Consider the following 25,886-nt stretch of genomic DNA (forward strand, 5'->3'; position numbering starts at 1 on the left):
AACCAAGGGCGGCCTTTCCAGGACCCAGTGCCTCAATACGTGATCACAACAGATGCTTCCATGGTAGGGTGGGGAGCACACCTCAACCAGCACAGCATGCAGAGACAATGGGACGCTCAATAAAGGCAACTTCATATAAATCATCTAGAACTGCTAGCAGTGTTTCTAGCATTGAAAGCATTTCAACCGTTAATAGCCCACAAACACATACCAAACAGACCAGATCTGTTAACACAACACAAACAACAGATCAGACACCCGAATCCAGCATAGCTCAATCTAGCAATCTGGCTCCTGAAGTCTTAGAATTTGGACACTTAGACCTTACACAAGAATGTATGGAGGTCATTAAACAAGCTAGGAAACCTACTACAAGACATTGTTATGCAAACAAATGGAAAAGATTTGTTTACTACTGCCACAATAATCAAATTCAACCACTACATGCTTCCGCAAAAAACATTGTAAGTTACTTATTACACTTACAAAAATCTAACCTAGCATTCTCTTCTATTAAAATACATCTCACAGCAATATGTGCCTATCTGCAGATTAAACATTCAACATCGCTCTTTCGAATCCCAGTCATTAAAGCATTTATGGAAGGATTAAAAAGAATCATACCCCCGAGAACACCACCAGTCCCTTCGTGGAACTTCAATATTGTACTAACACGACTCATGAGTCCACCATTTGAACCCATGCACTCTTGTGAAATGCAATACTTAACTTGGAATGTAGCTTTCCTGATAGCTATCACATCTCTTAGAAGAGTAAGCGAAATACAAGCATTTACTATACAAGAACCCTTTATACAAATACATAAACATAAAGTGGTTCTCCGCAAAAATCCCAAATTCTTACCAAAAGTTATATCACCATTCCACCTAAACCAAACAGTGGAACTCCCAGTCTTCTTTCCACAACCAGACTCAGTAGCTGAAAGAGCATTACATACATTAGACATTAAAAGAGCACTAATGTATTACATTGACAGAACAAAACAGTTTCGCAAAACAAAACAATTGTTTGTAGCCTTCCAAAAACCTCATGCAGGAAATCCAATATCCAAACAAGGCATTGCCAGATGGATAGTGAAATGTATTCAGACCTGCTATATTAAAGCAAAAAGAGATCTACCTATTACACCAAAAGCGCATTCCACTAGGAAAAAAGGCGCCACAATGGCCTTTCTAGGGAATATACCTATGACACATGGTCTACGCCTCATACATTCACAAAACATTACTGTGTAGATGTGTTAACAACACAACAAGCCACAGTAGGACAGGCTGTATTACGAACATTATTTCAGACAACTTCAACTCCTACAGGCTAAGCCACCACTTTTGGGGAGATTACTGCTTACCAGTCTATGCACAGCATGTGTATCTGCAGCTACACATGCCATCAAATGGAAAATGTCACTTACCCAGTGTACATCTGTTCGTGGCATGAGACGCTGCAGATTCACATGCGCCCTCCCACCTCCCCGGGAGCCTGTAGCTGTTATAGGCTGAATGAAAATTGAAAATTTGTAAATAAATACTATTTTAATTAACATTATGTACATACATACTTATTCCATCGCATGGGCACATTTACTATATCCACAACTCCTACCTCACCCTCTGCGGGGAAAACAGTCTAAGATGGAGTTGACGCCCATGCGCAATGGAGCCGAAAGGGAGGAGTCCCTCGGTCTCGTGACTTGAAAAGACTTCTTAGAAGAAAAACAACTTGTAACACTCCGAGCCCAACACTAGATGGCAGGATAATGCACAGCATGTGAATCTGCAGCGTCTCATGCCACGAACAGATGTACACTGGGTAAGTAACATTTTCCATATATATATATATATATATACACACACAAAATAATAATTAGGAAATAGCATAGAAAACAACAAGCGGCAAGCAACAAGCACAGTAAGTTGCAGTGAGGCCTAGGCCCAGTCAGCACACTCGGAGAGGAGTCCCACATCACTCTAGCAAGAGAGGAGACATTGTCCTTGAAAGGATGAAGTGCTGGAGATCGGGGCTTCTTGGAGCAGGAAAATTCCTTGGAGCAGGAGTCAACAAGTCTTGGTTGCTGCAAGAGTTGCGGTGCACAGGGGTCCTGAAAGCAGAGGTGAGGGCTCACCGTCATCCAAAGTGGACAGCGGGCAGAGAGGACCAAGGGAACCACTCCGGACTACCACCTGTGTTGCAGGATCCACGCATTTTCAGAGGAGAGCAGATCCACGCAGCCGGATGTCGTTGCTTTAGGTGCCTGCAGATGCCTTTTTACTTCTTGGTGCAATTGAAGTCTTGCTGACCCCAGAGGGTGCTCAGCCGTGGAAAAGTCGCAGTTGCTGGAAGGAGCCGGGGAAACAATGTTGCAAGGCGAGGTCATCTCAGGAGTTGCAGTCTTGTTGGTTCCTGGAGTTTCCAGTTGCGGTCCCGGTGGCCAGGAGCAGAAGAGTTTGATGCAGAGGAGTCCTGGTAGAGTCTTGCATGCCGAATCTGGGAACCCACCTGCAAGGGAGTCCCTAAATAGCCCTAAAAGGGGGTTTGGTCACTGCACAGTGACCACCTATCGGAGGGGATCACTGATGTTACCTTCCTGACCTGGCCACTCAGATGCTCCCAGGGGCCTCTGCGCATCTTGTTTTCAAGATGGCAGAATCAAGTGGCCACATGGAGGAGCTCTCACCCCCAGGGTGTTGATGGACAGGGGAGTGGTCACTCCCCTTTCCTCTGTCCAGTTTCACGCCAGAGCAGGGGCCAGTGGCCCCTGAACTGGTGCAAACCAGTTTATGCAAGGAGGGCACCAAATGTGCCCTTCAAAGCAAACCTGTGGCGTGGGGAGGCTACCCCTCCCCAGCCATGTAACACCTATTTCCAAGGGAGAGGGTGTTGCCTCCCTCTCCCACAGGAAATACTTTGTTCTGCCTTCCTAAGCTTGAGCTGGTCAAGCAGCAGGAGGACAGAAACCTGTCTGAGTGGTGGCAGCAGTGTGGGCTGCCCACAAACCCTGAAAGACTGGTAGGAGCCCCCAGAGTGCATGGAATCATGCCACCAATACTGGCATTAGTATTGGGGTATGATTCCGACATGTTTGATTACCAAACATGTCTAGTTTCAGAGTTACCATTATGGAGCTGGACCATAGGTAGTGATCTGTGGCCAGTACACAGGTAAAATGTCTTCCCTGAAATTACGAAGTCCAGTGCATTGGAACTGGAGTTCATAGGGGCACCTCGGCTCATGCAGGGGTGCCCACACACACAGGGACCTTCACCCTGCCCTCTCTTCTAGGAGGGCCTATCACAGGGGTGACTTACAGTGACCTGGTGCAGTGACCAGCAGTGAAAGGGTGCATGCACCTTTTCACGCAGGCTACAATGACTGGCCTGCAGACACAGTTTGCATGGGTTCCCATGGATGGCATAATACATGCTACAGCCCATGGGGGACCCATGGTGTACCAATGGCATGGGTACCCCTAAGTACCATATAGTAGTGTCTTACAAGGGTACACCAGTATGCCATTTGTTGGGTGTAAAGGGTACCTAGTCAACCATATTTGCAGGAGAGAGCACAGTCACTGGCACCCTGGTTAGCACGATCCCAGTGAAGACAGTCTATACACTCTGATAAACAGGCAAGCTGTGGAGGTAACCATGCCAAAAAGAGTGACTTTCCTACACTGTTTGAGTGGCTTACACCCAACTGGCACAGCTCAACTTACTTATAGGTCCCTAGTATATGGTGCCGGGTACCCCGGGCCTGTGAGCTGCGGCGGCGCTCGTGGGCTGCAGCTCTTGTTGTGCCACCACGAGTAGGAGGTACAACATGTCCCCCAGCTTAAAGAATCCATACAGAATGCTAAACTACATGGTAAGGACTCGAGGGCTGAAATATTGTCAAGGGTAGATGTGTATTATTTGACCCCACAGTCTGTCCAGCAAAGTGCTCATTGAACTGTTGAGAGTTCTCTGACGTGTCCTCCTTGGAGTAACAACAAAAACTCTGTTTCCTCTGATGTGTTGACTGATTGGAGACCTAAAGAACAGGACATGAATCAAGAAACATTTTGAAATTCATAATTAAGTCACCCCTAGTTGTGGTGGGTGAGATTTGTGAGAGTTAAAAATCCTCTGAGGTGATAATTTGTGAACATTTTCCACACCTCTGAGGGTGATGAAATCCTTTTGCAATGCTGTGAAGCTTGAAGACAGTCGCATTGGGAACTTTGGGGAGGGTGGTGGTTGTGAATCGTGAGGCTCATGTCCAGGGAGGGTATTGATACGCACATGGAAAGAAGTTCTTTTGTAAGGAGAAGCAAGAGGGTTGGAAAAGCATTACAATTCATGCAGGGTTATGTATGGGATTTTTAAAATTATGTTCTGTTATCCACAGTTTATTACATTTTGTTTATTTAACTTTAGTCCTAGACTCTTAGTTTTTGTTTTCTGGTTCATGGGTCTGTTTCTTGTATAAGGGGGTAGCTGTGTGTTCTCTCGCTTGCACCACTAGAGAATGCCCTTACTAGTTGGAGGGTGATCTGCTGTTGTTGGAGAGTTGAGAAGAGACGGTTGGAGATCAGGACACTGTCTGGGGGCTGAGGGGTGTTTCTCTGAAGATGCTTGATAAATACTGGAGACACGCACTAGCCCTGCGTCCGTCGCCGCACTTGCACCATATTGCAATGCTGTTGCTTCTCTTGGTAGTGAATGAGGGCGCTCCAGTGCTTACAGCGGTGCAGACTGTACCATGCATTTGGGGTATCAGTAGATGTTAATGTATTGTAACAGACAATAAGTTCCTTGATCTCCAGCTGGAGTAAGTCAAGTTGGGCTCATCCAGGGTGTGTAATTTTGCTTACTGAGAGATGTGCACAAAGAGATGGATGGCAAAGGTGTGTCTGTGTTTTGCTATGGAATCCATTGAGTCAGAATGATCCACTCTGGATACATGTTGTTGGGACTGACTAGTAACAAGCTGTGGATGATGAACAAAGGGAAAGTGTTGGAGTGGATGAAAGGGAAAGTGATCTTCATATCTTGGAAGAGAGAGGGGTCTTCACCTCTTGGAAGAGAGAGGGATCTTAACCTCTTGGAAGAGCGATCTTCACCTCTTGGAAGAGAGAGGGAACTTCCCCTCTTGGAAGAGAGAGGAATCTTCACCTCTTGGAAGAGCGCTCTTCACCTCTTGGAAGAGCGCTCTTCACCCCTTGGAAGAGAGAGGGATCTTCACCTCTTGGAAGAGAGAGGGATCTTCACCTCTTGGAAGAGAGAGGGATCTTCTCTTGGAAGAGAGAGGGATCTTCACCTCTTGGGAGTGAGAGGGATCTTCACCTCTTGGGAGTGAGAGGGATCTTCACCTCTTGGAAGAGAGAGGGATCTTTACCTCTTGGAAGAGAGAGGGATCTTCACCTCTTGGAAGAGAGAAGGATCTTCACCTCTTGGAAGAGAGAGGGATCTTCACCTCTTGGAAGAGCGATCTTCACCTCTTGGAAGAGAGAGGGATCTTCCTGTCTTGGAAGAGAGAGGGATCTTCCCCTCTTGGAAGAGAGAGGAATCTTCACCTCTTGGAAGAGCGATCCTCACCTCTTGGAAGGGTGAGGGATCTTCACCTCTTGGAAGAGAGAGGGATCTTCTCCTCTTGGAAGAGAGAGGATCTTCTCCTCTTGGAAGAGAGAGGGATCTTCACCTCTTGGAAGAGAGAGGGATCTTCTCTTGGAAGAGAGAGAGATCTTCACCTCTTGGGAGTGAAAGGGATCTTCACCTCTTGGGAGTGAGAGGGATCTTCATCTCTTGGAAGAGAGGGATCTTCACCTCTTGGAAGAGAGAGGGATCTTTACCTCTTGGAAGAGAGAGGGATCTTCACCTCTTGGAAGAGAGAGCGATCTTCTCCTCTTGGGAGTGAGAGGGATCTTCACCTCTTGGGAGTGAGAGGGATCTTCACCTCTTGGAAGAGCGATCTTCACCTCTTGGAAGCGAGAGGGATCTTTACCTCTTGGAAGAGAGAGGGATCTTTACCTCTTGGAAGAGAGAGGGATCTTCTCCTCTTGGGAGTGAGAGGGCTCTTCACCTCTTGGGAGTGAGAGGGATCTTCACCTCTTGGGAGTGAGAGGGATCTTCACCTCTTGGAAGAGAGAGGGATCTTCACCTCTTGGAAGAGAGAGGGATCTTTACCTCTCGGAAGAGAGAAGGATCTTCACCTCTTGAAAGAGCGATCTTCACCTCTTGAAAGAGAGAGGGATCTTCACCTCTTGGAAGAGTGAGGGATCTTCACTTCTTGGAAGAGAGAGGGATCTTTACCTCTTGGAAGAGAGAGGGATCTTTACCTCTTGGAAGAGAGAGGGATCTTTACCTCTTGGAAAAGAGACGGATCTTCTCCTCTTGGGAGTGAGAGGGATCTTCTCCTCTTGGGAGTGAGAGGGATCTTCACTTCTTGGAAGAGAGAGGGATCTTCACCTCTTGGAAGAGAGAGGGATCTTTACCTCTTGGAAAAGAGAGGGATCTTCTCCTCTTGGGAGTGAGAGGGATCTTCTCCTCTTGGAAGAGAGAGGGATCTTCACCTCTTGGAAGAGAGAGGGATCTTCACCTCTTGGAAGAGAGAGGGATCTTTACCTCTCGGAAGAGAGAAGGATCTTCACCTCTTGAAAGAGCGATCTTCACCTCTTGGAAGAGAGAGGGATCTTCACTTCTTGGAAGAGAGAGGGATCTTCACCTCTTGGAAGAGAGAGGGATCTTCACCTCTTGGAAGAGAGAGGGATCTTCTCTTGGAAGAGAGAGGGATCTTCACCTCTTGGGAGTGAGAGGGATCTTCACCTCTTGGGAGTGAGAGGGATCTTCACCTCTTGGAAGAGAGGGGTCTTCACCTCTTGGAAGAGAGAGGGATCTTCACCTCTTGGAAGAGAGAGGGATCTTCACCTTTGGAAGAGCGATCTTCACCTCTTGGAAGAGTGAGGGATCTTCACTTCTTGGAAGAGAGAGGGATCTTTACCTCTTGGAAGAGAGAGGGATCTTTACCTCTTGGAAGAGAGAGGGATCTTTACCTCTTGGAAAAGAGACGGATCTTCTCCTCTTGGGAGTGAGAGGGATCTTCTCCTCTTGGGAGTGAGAGGGATCTTCACCTCTTGGAAGAGAGAGGGATCTTCACCTCTTGGAAGAGAGAGGGATCTTTACCTCTTGGAAAAGAGAGGGATCTTCTCCTCTTGGGAGTGAGAGGGATCTTCTCCTCTTGGAAGAGAGAGGGATCTTCACCTCTTGGAAGAGAGAGGGATCTTCACCTCTTGGAAGAGAGAGGGATCTTTACCTCTCGGAAGAGAGAAGGATCTTCACCTCTTGAAAGAGCGATCTTCACCTCTTGAAAGAGCGATCTTCACCTCTTGGAAGAGAGAGGGATCTTCACTTCTTGGAAGAGAGAGGGATCTTCACCTCTTGGAAGAGAGAGGGATCTTCACCTCTTGGAAGAGAGAGGGATCTTCTCTTGGAAGAGAGAGGGATCTTCACCTCTTGGGAGTGAGAGGGATCTTCTCCTCTTGGGAGTGAGAGGGATCTTCACCTCTTGGAAGAGAGGGGTCTTCACCTCTTGGAAGAGAGAGGGATCTTCACCTCTTGGAAGAGAGAGGGATCTTCACCTTTGGAAGAGCGATCTTCACCTCTTGGAAGAGAGAGGGATCTTCACCTCTTGGAAGAGAGAGGGATCTTCACCTCTTGGAAGAGCGATCTTCACCTCTTGGAAGAGAGAGGGATCTTCCCGTCTTGGAAGAGAGAGGGATCTTCCCCTCTTGGAAGAGAGAGGAATCTTCACCTCTTGGAAGAGCGATCTTCACCTCTTGGAAGGGTGAGGGATCTTCACCTCTTGGAAGAGAGAGGGATCTTCTTCTCTTGGAAGAGAGAGGGATCTTCCCCTCTTGGAAGAGAGAGAAATCTTCACCTCTTGGAAGAGCGATCTTCACCTCTTGGAAGCGAGAGGGATCTTTACCTCTTGGAAAAGAGAGGGATCTTTACCTCTTGGAAGAGAGAGGGATCTTCTCCTCTTGGGAGTGAGAGGGATCTTCACCTCTTGGGAGTGAGAGGGATCTTCACCTCTTGGAAGAGAGAGGGATCTTCACCTCTTGGAAGAGAGAGGGATCTTCCCCTCTTGGAAGAGAGAGGGATCTTTACCTCTCGGAAGAGAGAAGGATCTTCACCTCTTGAAAGAGCGATCTTCACCTCTTGAAAGAGAGAGGGATCGTCACCTCTTGGAAGAGAGAGGGATCTTCACTTCTTGGAAGAGAGAGGGATCTTCACCTCTTGGAAGAGAGAGGGATCTTCACCTCTTGGAAGGGAGAGGGATATTTACCTCTTGGAAGAGAGAGGGATCTTCTCCTCTTGGGAGTGAGAGGGATCTTCTCCTCTTGGGAGTGAGAGGGATCTTCACCTCTTGGAAGAGAGAGGGATCTTCACCTCTTGGAAGAGAGAGGGATCTTTACCTCTTGGAAGAGAGAGGGATCTTTACCTCTTGGAAGAGAGAGGGATCTTTACCTCTTGGAAAAGAGAGGGATCTTCTCCTCTTGGGAGTGAGAGGGATCTTCTCCTCTTGGGAGAGAGGGATCTTCACCTCTTATGGGAGAGAGGGATCTTCACCTCTTGGAAGAGAGAAGGACCTTCACCTCTTGGAATAGAGAAGGATCTTCACCTCTTTGAAGAAAGGGATCTTCATCTCTTGCTGATGCTGTGAGTAAGGAGATCAGGGTGCTTGGGTGGGTGACGCTTATCTGCAACATGTCATGTGTATGGAGAAAAGATAACTCTGTTAAGCAGTGGCGTGGGAGGACTGAAGTTAAGCCTTGCTCCCCAGTGTAGTATGCATTGATTCTTTTGCTGTTTGCACCAGTGTAAGGGTGGCTGAGGCGCATTTCCCTGAAGATACTTAATAAACTTCTACTTAGGGAAGGAATTGGAGGTGACACGAGGTCAATAGTAAGAGATAGGACTGTTTGGAACATTCGAGGAGGAGTGATGTGGACTGTGGAGGAGGGGAGGGCAGATTGGCTGAGATGGGGATGACTGGTAGAAGTGAACAAAGGTTTGCACAGGCCTTGCATAGTGGAGGCAAGATTCTTCTATGTTCTGGCCTTAGGATAAATCACAGTCTTCCCAATGCTGTAGCTGGAAATTTAGAAATTACCTCTAAAACAAGGAAAAGGAGATATTACTGACCTCTGTCAATAGGGGAATTTGAGGTTTTTGGATACAATTGGTTCCTTTGTGAATATTTCGCTCTAGAGGGAGGTGTTTTGAGGGCTAAAGATGAGTTCAGTCTCTTATTTTCTTTTTTGGACAGTAGTTTTGAGAATGAGGCCATACCACGGAGGTGTATTGGATTTTGAAGGAGGTATGTTCAGATTTACTAACAAATACGTGCCTAGGAATTTTGGGAGCTTTAAAAACCACAGTTAAACTGAGGGGGATGGTAATTTGTTTCACGTTTTAGACTACTGGGTATTAACCGGTTAGACCTCAATCTTTACTGGTTTGTAAACTAAGCACTTTATAACTTGCCTCCAGGGCTCCCACGGTTTCCATGCTATACATCGCACACATACGTATAGTAACTCTGTGATGTACATGACTATAGGGCGTTTGCTACCAGGTTCCTTTCTTGAAGCAATGTGAGAGTGTATGGAGTATCACTAGAGACGTCCTCAAGATGTCTTTAACCTCATGATGATTTTGCTGATGAGGGGGTTTGGAGAATGCACAGAGGCTCCGGGGAGTGTCCTGGCGCCAGTCTTTCAGTAACTAAGTTATGTCTGGGTGAAAAGCCATGTTTTAAACTCCCCAGCTGAAGGTCCAGGGGACGTTTATTCCACTGGGAGGGACCAAGAAAGGAGAAAGAACCCCCCCCCCCTGTTCGAGAAGGTCCTGGAAGGGCAGTAGAAATGGATTCTAGGGGACAAGTGGCTCGGGCCAATCTGATGCAAATCTTGGTAAATCTTCAACAGAATGTGTTGGGAGCCAACGCAAGGCATGGCATTGTTTGCAGACCGGAGGTCCTTGAGGGAGATTAGAAGAACTTTATTAGGTACGAGCAGATATAGATAGAATAATGCCTCAAACTTAATACAAAGGTTAAAATGAAGGGAGAGGAAAGAAGATATACAATATCATAAAAAATACAAGGTCCAATTTAAATAAAGATATAACAGGAATGAAATACAAGCTCCTATGAAAATAAAACATGGTGAGATTGTGGGAATTGATTCATGAACTGTGAGAACCACCAGAGAAGATCAAGAGGGTTTAGAAACCTCATTCCTGGCTGGGTGATGATGTAACGAAGGTTTGGCTTGAGTATCAGTGAAGCTTGTAAAGGGGTGCCTTAAAAGAGAATGCTTGATAGCAAGTGAAATTGGGTGAACATATGCGGTATCAAGTCTGGGGTTGTAACATCGCATACCACCAGGCCTGGAAAGAAGATTTTGACATCTTCCAGTTTTTGGTGAGTTGTTCAAGTGCGACTGCTGCTAAAAGGTCAGTGGCTTTTGTTTGAGATGACACATGCTGCCAATCAGTAGATAAACTACCTAGGGCGATGTTAGAGGCGGACAAGAGTGCAGAGGTGTCAGAATAGCATTACTTGATTTCAAATCAATGTCCAAGAAGGATGAACTAGTGTAGAATTGAACAGCGTGTGCCTTAGGTCGCCTCGTGAGTGGCGTGACCGGCAGCGGTCAGGGCTCTGTGGGTATATATGCCATGTGAAGTAAAGGGGAGGACAGAAGCCTCTTGTAAATGTAGAATAGTGGGAGTTGTATTGGCCGCTCTGGAGGAGGACCTTATCGTTGTCCAAATGTGTCTCCAAAAAGAAACAGCCCAAACTCTTCCCAACTCCTTTCCCCGACAGCTCAATATCTGTTGTTGGTCTATCAGTGGAAGGGTGGCCCAAAGCATGATAAATGGCAGAGGCTTTAGGGTTATCGTGCAAAAGATTGCCGATCCTAGAAGATGCGGGCGGTGGGCTGTGATGGAGGTATCTTAGTAAGTGCATCTAGGAGGATGGGTCGTAAAAGGTGAACTTTATGTTGAAAAGACGAAGAAATGGAAAGTAGAGTGGGCTTGAAAAAAAGAAAGAAAAGTCATTTATAAAGAGTTGATTGACACAGATTAAACCATATTCCCTCTAGGTTTACCAGAAATCAATCAAAATGGCGGTATTATGCCTAGAGGTAGAGTTGTGGAATGAGCTGACGTCGATAGGATCACAGAGCTTCGTAGGTTTTAAAAGATACCAAGTGTGTTTAAAAATGGGAGTATAAGTTTTGAGGTTTTTTAGAAATGGTCTAATATTCACAAAAAAAAAGGAAGAGAGAACAGATTCTTCCGGTTGTGCCCATTAAGGAGAGTATTTGTTTGATTTTTTTTTAAAATTCCATTTAAAAGGTTGTTTCAATAACAAGGCTAAATGGTATTTCAGAAAATCAGAGCAATTAACGCCACCATCTGTTTAAGTTTTGTTGGAGAGAGGCGAGATGTTTTCTTATTCCATAAGAAGGATAAAATTATGGAATTTATTTGCTTAAAAGTTGTCGGTGGAATGTTAGAAATTGTACAGACAGCAGTAGGTACTATCGTCATTTTGATTGTGTCTGAACAGCCCCTCCAAGAAAGAACCGGAGGACAGCTGTGATTAAACAGATTAGTTATTTTAAGTTTACATTCCTCCAGACTCAGAAAAACGTATGATTTGAGCGATTGTGAGAACCATGGGCCAGATGTATCAAACATTTTGGCGATCGTAAACAGCCCAACAGGCTGTTTGCGATTGCAAAAATGCATTTTGGTATGTAACAAGTCCAATTTGCGATTCAGTAACTTTTTACCGAATCGCAAATTGAAATTGCAACTACATACCGATTCGGTATTAGGAAAGGGCGTGTCTAGCACGTTTTGTGACCATGAATGCGGTCGCAAAACAATTGCAGTTACCACCTACTTCAAGTAGGTGATAACCCATTCACAAAGGAGAAAAGGTCCCCAAGGGATCCCTTCCCCTTTGTGAATGCATTTGAAAACATTTTTTAAGAGCAGGCAGTGGTCACACTTCCTTTAAGGAAAACGGGCTGCATTTAAAAAAAAGATTGCTTTATTGAAAAGAAATCAAAGACATGGTGATCTGTGATTGCAGCCATTCGCAATGTCTCGCAAATTGCGACCTACCTCATGAATAATAATGAGGTAGGTCCATATGCGAGCCCTTGGGAATCGCTAAATGAAACTCATGGAGTTTCATACATTCAAATAGCGATTACTTAAGTGTGAGGCTCCTTAGGAACCAGCGCTGCCAAGGCCTCGTTGGTGCTCCTGGAACCATCATGCAAGGTCCCCTCATTGCTGCACAGCCTTCTGGGGATTGAGGGAATGTGTGCAGTAGATGATTGCTGCTGGAAATCTGCCCACTGTGCAACTGTTGACTTCTCCCCTGGTGGCATTCATGGGGTCTCGTGTTCTGCCGTCTCTTGATGTGATGAACGGGCCCAGACCTCATCCCCTCTTGTGTGACTTGTGCCCCATCCCTCCCTTTCTGTCTCTTCTCCCCACGGGAGGTGCTGGTCTCCTTTACCTGCCACTAACACATGTGTCTTTCCTCACACAGGGTTTCTGCTGGAATCTTTGAACCTGTGGTTATTGGAAGCCGGTGAACATGCCAAGTACTGGGCTCCGGATCCCCTACCACAGGAGCCATTGAATACTGGAGAACTGGAACATCTCTGGGAGTACAAGGAACATTGAAGGATTGTGAGTTAGATCCCCTTGGACCAGGACAAGGACCGGCTGCATCTTCCTGCCCCTGGGAGTTGCTGAACGTGGGTAGGACTGGGCTCCGGATCGCCTACAACGTGAAAGGGCGGGGACCAGAAAACCTTTCTGAGGGACCAGATAATGACTCCATATTATTCCTGTTTCGCGTCCTCCCACCTTCAGTATCTGAGGTCATCTGTCCAGTGCAAACTGCACATTCAGAGCCCTTGTCACATTCCAGGGAACTCTTCCGCCCAGCACCGGGCTTTCCCGCTCCATTGTTCGTCCCACACAACTGATTGACCCCAGGAAGAATTTAGAGTTTGCTCTTCCAGCAAAGCCTGGGAAAGGACCTGCTGTGAGGTTGTTGTCACCAGTGTCACTTCAGCTTTTTTGTGTTGGGATTGAACACTGTGCTCTCCCCACCTGATCGTGAGCTCTCTCGCTACATAAGGGTTGTCACTCACACTACCTGGGAGTGGTCAAATGTTTGGATACATCTGCCAGTCATTGTGGGGGAACGCATGGACCCTCTTGCTGGACAGGAGTGCAAATAGTGCCCCCTCTGGCAGATGAAGACTGTTTGAACTCTCTCAGGACTGGAGAGTGAGTGGGTTTAGCAAACAAAGTGCACATAAACCTTCTGGGCCAATGGAGTGGCAGTAACACATGCTTCACAGTGTAGAGTGTTGGGCTGAAAGGCATACAAGCCTGTGGCTGCTACTTGCAGGAAGGCAGCGTTGCGTTTCAGTGCAGGAAGGCAACGTTGTGTCAGCGTTGCGTCTCAGGGCAGAAGGTAGCGTTGTCTCTCGGTGCAGACAGGCAGCGTTGTGTCTTGGTGCAGAAAGGCAGCGTTGCGTCTCGGTGCAGGAAGGCAGCGTTGTGTCAGCATTGCGTCTCGGTGCAGAAAGGCAGCGTTGTGTCTCAGTGCAGAAAGGCAGCGTTGTGTCTCAGTGCAGAAAGGCAGCGTTGTGTCTCATTGCAGAAAGGCAGTGTTGTGTCTCGTTGCAGAAAGGCAGCGTTGTGTCTCGTTGCAGGAAGGCTGCATTGTGTCTTGTTGCAGGAAGGCAGCGTTGTGTCTCGTTGCAGAAAGGCAGCATTGTGTCTCGGTGCAGAAAGGCAGTGTTGTGTCTCTGTGCACAAAGGCCGCGTTGTCTCTCGGTGCGGAAAGGCAGCGTTGTCTGTTGTCTCTCGGTGCAGAAAGGCCAGTGATTTCGCTTGACCATCAAGCAGCCCCTCCGGCCGGAAAGGAAGTGGCCGTTAGTGACACATGCATGCAGCGCCTCTTGGTTTAGAAAGGTTTGTTGCCGCCAAGGCATGTTTTGAACTCCTGATGGGTGGCGTGCCACACCTGGGGATCGACCAGTCTGCCTGAGCTGACTCCGATCCCTGTGAATGTATTTTCCTCTCAGTTCTGCTTGTGAGTGCAGATGCCATGCTTCCTGGCAACGCACAGGAATGCCTCCTCTCACTCTGCAGAGGTACAAGACACAGTCTATGACGTTGTTCTCCTGATCAATGCAAAAAGAACAGATGATGGATGGAATGCTGAACAAATGAAAGATTCATTCCTATCACAGATCTGGGCCTAAATCCATTGTTTTTTTGCTCACCACAGCACCCCAGTTTGGACCCAGTCATAGGCAAATCAGTGTTGACCCTGTTCTGAACTGCCAGGCTACGCCCTCCCTGAAGCGGAAACAAGCATCTTGAGACCAGTTTGGGGGTATCATCCCCATCAGCCAGGCTAGCTTGTTTCTGGTGGCATAGCGAGCACGGGACCCACATCTGGGTATACCCTTCCTACTTCAGGGAGCAAATACAAAAGAATAATGGCCTGTAGAGCCTTAAACATATTCTATAGGGTATTTACGGAGTAGTGCCCAGTACAGCTGTGTATTTTACATCCTCCTGTAGGCAAGACACAGAACAACTGCACAATCTCGGTGGTCCTTATAGAGTGACAGTAGGACTGCTGATTCTTTAGGGCCTCACTAGCAACAGACACAGTACAACCCTGCTTTATCTAGAAGCCATTTAGAATGAGACACAGCTGGACTGTGTAAGCTGTGGCCATTCATGCAGGCAGACACAGCTGGACTGTGTAAGCTATGGCCATTCATGCAGGCAGACACAGCTGGACTGTAAGCTATGGACATTCATGCAGGCAGACACAGCTGGACTGTAAGCTGTGGCCATTTTTGCAGGCAGACACAGCTGGACTGTAAGCTGTGGCCATTCATGCAGGCAGACACAGCTGGGCTGTGCAAGCTATGGCCATTCGTGCAGGCAGACACAGCTGGACTGTAAGCTGTGGCCATTCATGCAGGCAGACACAACTGGACTGTAATCTGTGGACATTTTTGCAGGCAGACACAGCTGGACTGTGTAAGCTATGGCCATTCATGCAGGCAAACTCAGCTGGACTGTAAGCTGTGGCCATTTTTGCAGGCAGACACAGCTGGACTGTGTAAGCTATGGCCATTCATGCAGGCAGACACAGCTGGACTGTAAGCTGTGGCCATTTTTGCAGGCAGACACAGCTGGACTGTGTAAGCTATGGCCATTCATGCAGGCACACACAGCTGGACTGTGTAAGCTATGGCCATTCATGCAGGTAGACACAGCTGGACTGTAAGCTATGGCCATTCATGCAGGCAGACACAGCTGGACTGTGCCTAATGTGAATAGGGCTTTTAGCATCAGACAGCAGGGTTGTCATGATGCATCTGACCCCTATAGAATCAGACAGCAGGTCTGTCATGGTGCATATGACCGCTATAGAATCAGACAGCAGGTCTGTCATGATGCATCTGACCCCTATAGAATCAGACAGCAGGTCTGTCATGGTGCATATGACCTCTATAGAATCAGACAGCAGGTCTGTCATGATGCATCTGACCCCTATAGAATCAGACAGCAGGTCTGTCATGATGCATATGACCCCTGTAGGACCACACAGCAGCGCTGTCATGGTACATCTGACCCCTATAGGGTCAGACAGCAGGTCTGTCATGATACATATGACCCCTATAGGGTCTGACAGCAGCGCTGTCATGGTACATATGACCCCTATAGGATCAGACAGCAGCGCTGTCATGGTACATATGACCCCTGTAGGACCAGACAGCAGCGCTGTCATGTACATATGACCCCTATAGGGTCAGACAGCAGGGTTGTGCAGTCGGCTGTCTACAGTATGAGACACAGTAAGGCATTGCATAAACTACAGGCGCCTTTGGTACCAGACACAGCTGGACTCTGCTTAAAAGGGCTCCTGTACAACCCAACAGCAGGGTTGTTGTGTTGTAAATGTCCCCTATAGAATAAGGCACAGCAGGACTATACATAATGTATATGATACTCAGGTATGGTGCAGCACCAGGACTGTGTGTAATTTATGGGGCCCATATAGAATGAGGCACAACATAACTGTATGAAATCTAAAGGACCCATATAAAATGAGGCACAACATAACTGTATGTAAGCTATAGGACCCATATAGAATGAGGAACACCAGGGACAGTATCTATGGAACCCATATAGAAGAGAGACAGCAGGTCTGTGCATCATATAAGATGCCTCTGGAGTCAGACACAGCAGGACTGTGCTTAATGTAAAGGATCTGAATCTAGTAAGGCTCCTATGGGGACAGTACAGAGAGGCAGAGAGTGTACGCAGACTCGTGGCAGCCTACAGTGGGCTGCATAGACCCTACATAGTGGTCGCCTTTAAACCGCCGGTGTGTGCAGCTTCCAAAGGTCCCTCAGAAGAACTTGGCCGAAGAGTCCATCTTGCTTTCGTTTTAGGTGTTTCTTCCTCTTTCTGACTCTTCTTCCCAAGCTTCTGGAAGAGCAAGGGGCGGGGCCTGGGTGGTGGGCAGATGCAGGAGGCCTCTGGGACAGTGGTTGTGGAGGCGTGAGGGGCGGGCCTGGGTGGTGGGCAGATGCAGGAGATCTCTCTGGGACAGTGGTTGGGGAGGCGTGAGGGGCGGGCCTGGGTGGTGGGCAGATGCAGGAGACCTCTCTGGGACAGTGGTTGTGGAGGCGTGAGGGGCGGGCCTGGGTGGTGGGCAGATGCAGGAGGCCTCTGGGACAGTGGTTGGGGAGGTGTGAGGGGCAGGGACTGGGTGGTGGGCAGATGCAGGAGGCCTCTGGGACAGTGGTTGTGGAGGCGTGAGGGGCAGGGCCTGCGTGGTGGGCAGATGCAGGAGATCTCTCTGGGACAGTGGTTGGGGAGGTGTGAGGGGCAGGGACTGGGTGGTGGGCAGATGCAGGAGGCCTCTGGGACAGTGGTTGGCGAGGCGTGAGGGGAAGGGACTGGGTGGTGGGCAGATGCAGGAGACCTCTTTGGGACAGTGGTTGAGGAGGCATGAGGGGCAGGGTCTGGGTGGTGGGCAGATGCAGGAGATCTCTCTGGGACAGTGGTTGGGGAGGTGTGAGGGGCAGGGACTGGGTGGTGGGCAGATGCAGGAGACCTCTCTGGGACAGTGGTTGGCGAGGCGTGAGGGGAAGGGACTGGGTGGTGGGCAGATGCAGGAGACCTCTTTGGGACAGTGGTTGAGGAGGCATGAGGGGCAGGGTCTGGGTGGTGGGCAGATGCAGGAGACCTCTCTGGGACAGTGGTTGGGGAAGCCTCTGTGACAGTGGTTGGGGATCAAACCCATTCCTACAGGGCAGTGTCAGGAGTATCCCACGCGTCCCCTCACACCCACTCCTACAGGGCAGTGTCAGGAGTATCCCACGCGTTCCCTCACACCCACTTTGGTGAGGGCAACTGAGGGCCTTGTTCCTGTAGCCGCTACATTCCTCAGAGCCAGTATTTCTTTCTGTTCCTGTTTAACCTGCTTTATCTAAGTGCACTCCAGAGCAGGAAACAATAAACAAGCATAAGCTGTTAAACATGTGAAAAAGACACAAACTTCACAGGTTTCAGGGGTGCTGCAGACCCTTAGCCAAAGGCAGGGCATGGAGGTACTGAGGAACCCCGAGTCCTAAACCCAAAGCACTTTTACATTTGAAGCACTTTACAAAATTGTGTGAACGGGTTCATGGAAGAGGCTTTCCTTCCTGTCAGTGGGGACTGACTCCCTAATGTCAAGTCCCCCAGGCTGGTGGTTTCTTCAGTGGTACAATGCACAATAATGTTGTGAGGGCCCCCTGAAGTTCCACCTAGGCTCCCCTAAAAAGGCCTTGGGCTGAATGTGACCCCCTGAGGGTGGACAGCTAAGCACCCCTAAAGATGTGTGGGACGGCCCCATGAGCCATCATCCTACGGCACGTGGTCCAAGGGTCCACACTCAGTCCATGCAGCCAAGGATCCGGGTGACTGCCCAGGAACAGAGGGCCGAGCCAGTGATCAGTCACCTGCTTTGGACTCTTTCAGTTGTAGTCTTGGTATTTCAGAGGGAGGGGTCATTCTTCCGGTGGGGGGCCTCTGGGGCCCTTTGAGGGTAAGTAGCCCTCAGATAATGGCCCTTTGGGAGTCTGTCCATGGTGGTACCCCCTTTGTTACACTGTAAGTGCCATGAAGTCTCTTCCAGTCCTAAAATGTGCACGGATAGTCGCGGACCGAGGATCCGTGGTTCTGTAAAGTGCAGACGAGTTGGAGTCACCTAGAGTTCAGCAATGTTTAGTTTTGACTCACAGGTAGAAAGAGTGTGGACAGGTGCACAGATTGTTGAATTGGGTATATTTAAAGCAGATCTCGTAATGTTTGAGAAAAATGTGAATTCTAAATGTTGGGGTGTTCATGGGGTTCTCATATAAAAAGAGTATTTGATCTGAGCCAGAAGGTACCCAGAGAAAGAGATCAAAGGGTTCAAGTCAGCCAGGTCAGAATTCCATCCATGTCCTGCGATGCACTGACAGAAACCTGGTGGTGGCTGGAGGCGTGTGGTGCACAGCGAGCTGGGGCCGCCAGGCTCATCCAAACCAGTCGAGGCACTAGCCTCTGCCATGGCCACTTCCTTCATCCCACCCGTGGAGTGCCAGAGCACACTGCACATCCCACAAGGGTAGGAGGTACGTCCGAAGCGCACTCGGATAGTCCGTTTATACTGCACACAAGGTAGGGCGATCATAAGTCCATGTGTGCAGGGTTCATGTATGTAGAAGCATGTTAATCCATAGTGCACACAAAGGTAGTCAGTCCACAGCACATGCCAGAGCGGTTGTCAGTAGCACAGATGGTTCCTCGCTGCTCATGAGCCAGGCCCTTCGCTCCAGGTGTGCCAGCTGTATGCAAGAGGAGCCTGCCCAAGGGAGCTGCTCCATAGCTGCGCGTGTGCAGGATTATGGAAGAAGAAAGTATCTACAAAGGTTCACAGCATGCAGAGGGGGGTTAGCCCCCACGCAGGAGCTTACCACAATAGTGGCGTCTCTAAGCTCTGCCCTCTTTCCTTTTTACTTTTGATTTGCACAGACTGCATCAATGTTGAGCCAAGTAGACCATGCACGCCCAGTCTGTGGCTAGGCTTGTTGTCCTTTACAAGCACCATAGAGGGGCTTGAAGCCCTCCCATTGCTCACCATTGGTTGCCTTTCCTTGTCACTCTCGTTAGCCTGCTTCTTATTTGTTTCATACCTTGTCAATGTTGTATTTGTCCCTCCCATGGAGCATTGCCTCTTTATAGTCACTTTGATTGGTTTGCTGCCCTGCTTCCTTTTCAAGCACTACTTTTTTTCTTTTGAATGAGTGTGTGTGTTTCTGATACAGACTTCTAGCCACAGATTCCTCACCTTTAAAATGTTAACTAGGTGCCAGGCTGGATCTGTCAACTTTTCCAACTTTCCATCTTCCATCATCCGCCGGAAGGCAGCGCTGTGCAGCTCCGCACTGAGGCCGTCCCTCTTTGGAAATGAAATGCAGGAATAAATATAGCACCCCCCCCCGTTCCCCACTATCAGTTCTGTAGATGTGGAGCTAGTCTTGACGTTCAGAGACCGCTTTTTGAGATTTTTATCCAGATTTTGCTGCAGTGTTCAAAGGATGTCACCCCCTAAGAGAACAGGTTTTAAGCCCTGTGAGGTCTATCGTAAACAAATGTCTCTCCCAGATCCCCAACGGATTTGCCTGCGGAATCTGGAGTCGAGTCATGACTCCAAGGCCTGTTGAGACTGTGCGTCAATGAACCTAAAGGCCATTGGTGAACGCAAGGCTAAATTTACATGGCCAAGCACTAGAAGCGTAGCGCCACGACCGCTCCGAATCCTAAGCCGAAGTACGAAGCTTGTTCCCAGGCCCGCTTCAGTTCCAGGAGGTTACGTAGCTGCTCTTGAGGCTGGCTTTGTCGACCTTGAAATCCTCAGGTAAGCACAAGAAACATAAGAAGTTGAAGCTTACTTCCCTCCTTCGTGACATTCCTGCTCCCCGGATGCAGTGGTCGTGTCTCCACTCCCTCAGCTGGTTTCAGCACAGATTCTGGAGGCCTTCAGCCACGCTGAAGGGTTTCGATCACTCATGTTCCAGCTGTTCGGATCTCTGCCAACTCCCTCTGGCCTGCCTTCAGGCCCCACGGAGCCAAGAGGCCTTCAACTTTCATTACCTCCAGCTGGACCCTCTGAGCCACCTCTGCCCTCTGCTCCAGTAATGGCGTTGCCCCCAGCGTCTGTATGCATTCCAGGCCCGGGTTCATCCACTCAATGCCAAATGCCACCCAAGAGGTGGTTCCAAGTGTCCTTTCCGGCGCCAGTTCCACGCTGGTTCTAATTAAATTGACATCAGAACTGAATCCGACCGAGATTTCTGCACTTGTCTTACCACAAGGCTTTACACTCTCTTTTTGGAATGGACTCTGATAATTATTATAACCAGGGTGATAATCTTGCTCAATCCTATGCTGATGACCATTGGAATGAGGACTTGCAAGACACTAGTGGGCTGGACACTGCCCCAGAGTCAGCCTTTTTCTCTCCTTCTGGCCCGACAGCAGAAGAATCTGTATCTTATGCCATGGGTTTGTGTAGGGCTGCTGGAAGGTATTGCCTTACCCTTCCTTTCTTCTCCGCTGCGTCTCCCACCATCCACCTGGTGACTTACAGAGGATCATCATTCCATTTTGAGGGAAGAAGTGCTAGCTCTTTTGGCCGAAGGGCTGTTGAGAAGATGCCAGTGGCACAAGTATTGCGTGGTTCCCATTCCCACTACTGTCTGGTGCACAAGAACGGCCAACATCTTGGAACCATTCTCGGCCTGCGCTCGCAATGTCTTCCTCCGGGAAGTCTTGCCTGCTCTTGACCCTGGAGACTGAATTCTGGCATTGGGCCGGCAGGATGCCTATTTCTATATTTCTGTTCCGCCCACCCATCGTGCTACCTGCAGTTCGTGGTGAGAGAGGGGCATTGTCAGTTTGCTTTGCTCCCCTCTGGTCTCCTCAGCACCCCGCTGGGGTTCACTAAAGTGATGGAGGAGGTAGCAGCAACTTCGAAGGTCAGGGGTAACAGTCTTCCCACACCTCGACCACTGGCTTTTGAAGGCGGAGAAACTCCATTGCTTGGACCACAAAAGAGGGCTCAGTTTGTATATCGTTCGTACCAAAGAAGGCCAAGTGGACGATCAGCTCTTAGTGGAGTTTGCTGTAAAGTTAAAGGGTACGGCTGTGCAGAAGCGTACCATCTCCTGCTGGATCGTGCTCTGCATTACAATCTGTTAAGCATTGGCAAAGAAGCAGCTGCCGGAATGCTTGCGAGCCAATTCCAGCACCGCCAAAGCTGCAGCTGTTCCATTAACACTCGAAGTATTTATTCAGAAGGTGAGTAATCTGCAGCTGGACATCTCCCACAGAAGAGCACGTTACTTACCTTCGGTAATGCTCTGCGTGGTTTTCCTCACCGACCCTCCCATCCTACACATCCTGTAATCGACTCTACCCCTTCATAGGGTTCCAAGCTTAGGAGTATGCACACTGGTCGTCAGTTCGCTTTTGAGGCTCTGCGTCTGTGACCGTCTTGAAAGCAACTGACGACAGCGCTCGGGGTGGTGCAGTGCTGGCCCGCAGCGGCTCCACCTCCCGTCACGCAGAGTTACTATGGAAACGTTTCTGGACCCACCCTGACGCCTGGGGAACATTGGAAAGGTGAGGAATCTGGGGCTAGATAGAGTCTGTACCAGAAAGAGCGTTACGTAAGTAGCTCCTTCCTTCGAGCCATTTCCCTCATGAATGCCTCTCTCGCTGCACTCGTGACGCTCTCCGTTGCCCGACTACTCCCTGCGCCTCCCTCTTGCGCGCGCCTGTGTGCTTCTCCTCATTGGTTACCCCCATCAGTGCCTTCTGTGCGGCTTTCATAGCTGCCCTCCCTCCCGCGGCTTTCACAGCTGCCCTCCCTCCCCCCGCCGCTTTCACAGCTGCCCCCCCTCCCGCGCTTTCACAGCTGCCCTCCCTACCCCCCTGCGGCTCTCACAGCTGCCCTCCCACAGCTTTCACAGCTGCCCTCCCTACCCCCGCGGCTTTCACAGCTGCCCTCCCTACCCCCGCGGCTTTCACAGCTGCCCTCCCTACCCCCCGTGGCTTTCACAGCTGCCCTCCCTACCCCCCGTGGCTTTCACAGCTGCCCCCCCCTACCCCCCTTGGCTTTCACAGCTGCCCTCCCTACCCCCACGGCTTTCACAGCTGCCCTCCCTACCCCCCCACGGCTTTCACAGCTGCCCTCCCTACCCCCACGGCTTTCACAGCTGCCCTCCCTACCCCCCCACGGCTTTCACAGCTGCCCTCCCCCTGCGGCTTTCACAGCTGCCCTCCCCCCCCTCGGCTTTCACAGTTGCCCTCCCTACCCCCGCGGCTGTCACAGCTGCCCCCCCCTACCCCCCTTGGCTTTCACAGCTGCCGTCCGTACCCCCGCGGCTTTCACAGCTGCCCTCCCTCCCCGTGGCTTTCACAGCTGCCCTCCCTACCCCCGCCCGCGGCTTTCACAGCTGCCCTCCCTACCCCCCACGGCTTTCACAGCTGCCCTCCCTACCCCCGACCGCGGCTTTCACAGCTGCCCTCCCTTACCCCCCCGCGGCTTTCACAGCTGCCCTCCCTTACCCCCCGCGGCTTTCACAGCTGCCCTCCCTTACCCCCCCCCGCGACTTTCACAGCTACCCTCCCCCCCTCCCGCAGCTTTCTCATCCCACCCAGCCCTCTGCCCTGTTGCATTCATGTCTCCTCCACCCTCCCCCTTCTGCTTTGTCGTTCTCCCACCACCCTCCCCTGTGTTGCTTTGCCCTCCCTCATATTGTTTCGCCTCACTTCCCTCAAGCCGCCCACGTGAAAAAAAAAGCTTTTGCGTGTTTTATCTTTTTTTTAGCTACTGATCGAGCTGGGCTTGGTGGGCGGCTGTGCCAAAGCCTTTTCTTATTTTAGCCATGCTGCACAGCTTTGCGGATGTTGTGCAGCATAGCTGCCAAAGCCAATAGGTTGTTATATTTTATCTTCCTATTTCCTCTAAATATTAAATTTTTCAGTCGTCCACCTTTCACTTACCTATCTACTCGATTTCTTTTTATGTCTCTAATAGTTTCTTATTTCCAGTATTTGTGTTTCTTTTTTATATCTGTTCTTTATTTTCTGAACTAATCACATGGGACCTTTTATAGATGAGAGCAGCTCATACTGGTGAATAGTCCATGGCTGCCCTTGATTGGAGCGTTTATGCAGCACGCCCAAGGCTGGGGTGCCCCTAACTTCCTGTTTATGGGGTTTTATCGCTAGTTCAAGTGGATGGACAGCTCGTTGCAGCCCTTGTGGGGTGTGTAGTCTGTAGGTGCATGTGCTTGCCCTTGGTGGGTAGTGGCCACTGTGTCCTGCCCGCTTCATTCCATCCCCCTCAGCACCCTTCAAAGGCCATTAAAATGCTCTATAAAATTTTTCTTCTGTTAAATGTGTGCGGGAGCTCAGAAATGGTGTCCGAAAGCCGCAAGAGTCTTTATATTTGAATTATATATAAATTATAGATCTATTTGGAAAGGGAGAGATATATATGTGACATATTTTTGCAAAGGGAGCAATCTAATCAAAATGCAAACCTCTTGGAGACAATTTGACATGTATTAAATATAGTCTTTTAAGTATTTTTCTGGGAGGCTGAACTTTATGGTTTGGCCTATTTCTGGTTATTGTTTGGTTATTGGGCCTTTGTGGGACGAGCTGAATAAGTGTAACTCCTGGTTCTATATTTTGGTCCCTTCCTGTATACTGTCAGTGATTTATTTGCATTTTGGTACCCAATTCCAGGTGTTGAGTAAAAATGTTGTATTGAGTAAATGAAATTTCAAACTCACGGGCTACTGGGAAAATAAAAGATTTTGGTACTTTACAGTGTTGATTCCTTTGTGTTTCTAGGTTCTTGGCTGAGATAAAGTGCTGCATATGTCACCAATATATCCTATAAAGAGCTGTCCCTTGGCCTGGGTCAGGCACGGGGCTGCGGTTCCAGTCACTCCCTCTCAGCCGGTTTCTTCTCCGTGGTGGGACCTTCAATGATAGTTCTGAGCCCTCCTCTCATGCAGAGGATCACCCAGCACTTTAAATAAAAGGTTACATTGAATGTGGTTTTTCTTTTAAAAAGGACAATAAAAATGTAATTATAATTAGATTGGGAGTGACATCAGAAGTACATTCTGCAAAACTAATACCATTTTTAGAAAGAAGACCTTCGATGAATGAGCGAATGGGGGCCGATAGGCATCCGATGCCAGGAGTTGGCCATGTTCCTTCGCCAGCCGCCCCACTGGTGCTTTGGTTCCTACGGAAGTCTTGTCCGGTTCTCCTCACAGGGATCTTGGAGCCCTGAGCTCTTGAACAAATACACTAACCCTGGCTCCGGATCAGTGGGCGCGACAACCCCTTCCACACTTCACATCCATAGCCAACCATGTGCTGGTTACCTGTGGATTCATGGGGAGGGGAGATTGGGACAAGAGGGGAACCGAGGCCCTGGAAGTCCCCACTCATGAAGGCACCAGTGATGAGTACACATAGGTAGGTCTGTACCTGAGACCCCAGTGCATCCTCTGTTACTTGCGACTCGTGGTAGACCTTCAGTGGATCTCCTTCATTTAGTAAAAAGCTGAGACTCCTGTTCCTGGAAGATAGACAATGCCAGGGTAATCAGTGTTATTCCATCCTTCAGCATAATCACCCTCGCTTCGCTGAGGGCTAAATGGACATTTAAGGGACATGCAAATACAAAATCCCACTCACAAATGAGTGAGACAACTGAGCTCCAGGAGAAACAACCAGGCTCAGAGGTGCTCCAGCCAAGCGTCGGAGGAAGTCAAGCCCCACACATGGCCAACCACCAGTCCTGCAACGCGCAGAAAACCAACGCGGCTGCAAATAAAGCTGGGAGAATGAGGAATACATAAAAAGGGGTGGTTGTTTACGGTTTGCCAAATTCTTTTATTGTGTTTTCTAAATAGATTTTTAACATTTAAATACATTTTTTTCTGATAACATATAACAAGGCTTACAGTACATGGAGTACACTTTCTAAGGCAGGTGGAGGTGGGAGCGTTTAGGACCTGAGACCCATCTACAGGTGGAACCTGTTACAGCATCAGTCAGTCGCAGGGAGCCTGACCACATAAGAAACAAACACATCCCACTGAATCTCTTTGGGTTCGGTACATGTATGAATGTCTCTGTCGATTTGCCCCTCGTTTTTAGGAATTATTAATTGAGGAGGAAAGAGGCTTTACAGGCAAACGATCAACATTTTGTGCAGTGATGCAGTCCCCGACAGACACCAGCTCTCACTTGAGGTGACCCTTGACAAGGCGGCAGAATGAGAGCAGGACCTTTACCTATAGCCCCCCTGAGGCGGATCCTGCCCAAGGGTGCACCCCAAGACTGGGTCTTTCCGCGGGGTACGCTCTGACTGTATAGGCATCTCAGGCAAGCAGTCACGATGCTTGTACCAGGTACTGTCTCACGGAGAGAGCGCCCCAGGTTACACCCATGCAGCTGTCACAGGAAGAGGCGCAAAGAGTGGGATATGGTCACGTCCCAAGGATGCCGACCTGCAGAGAACCACTGCTTTCCCTGGATCCCTGTCTGGCCAGCAGAGGAGATGGGAACCTGGGGAGACACCAGGCAGAGAGAGGGACACCGGAGGTGGCTCCCAGG

The 25,886-nt window shown here is 49.2% G+C and overlaps 1 protein-coding gene across 1 annotated transcript in view; it reads left to right on the forward strand.

Moving 5' to 3' along the window:
- EEIG1 (estrogen-induced osteoclastogenesis regulator 1) overlaps positions 1 to 24,075 on the forward strand; it is a 323,245-nt gene extending 299,170 nt beyond the window's left edge. The window contains exon 11 of the mRNA XM_069236931.1: positions 12,637 to 24,075. Coding sequence (XP_069093032.1) covers positions 12,637 to 12,682 — 46 coding nt within the window. The 3' untranslated portion in view covers positions 12,683 to 24,075. The remainder of the gene's footprint in view (positions 1 to 12,636) is intronic.
- Positions 24,076 to 25,886: the final 1,811 nt, after the last annotated feature.

This window comes from Pleurodeles waltl, chromosome 6 (assembly GCF_031143425.1).
Source record: "Pleurodeles waltl isolate 20211129_DDA chromosome 6, aPleWal1.hap1.20221129, whole genome shotgun sequence".
NCBI lineage: Eukaryota > Metazoa > Chordata > Amphibia > Caudata > Salamandridae > Pleurodeles > Pleurodeles waltl.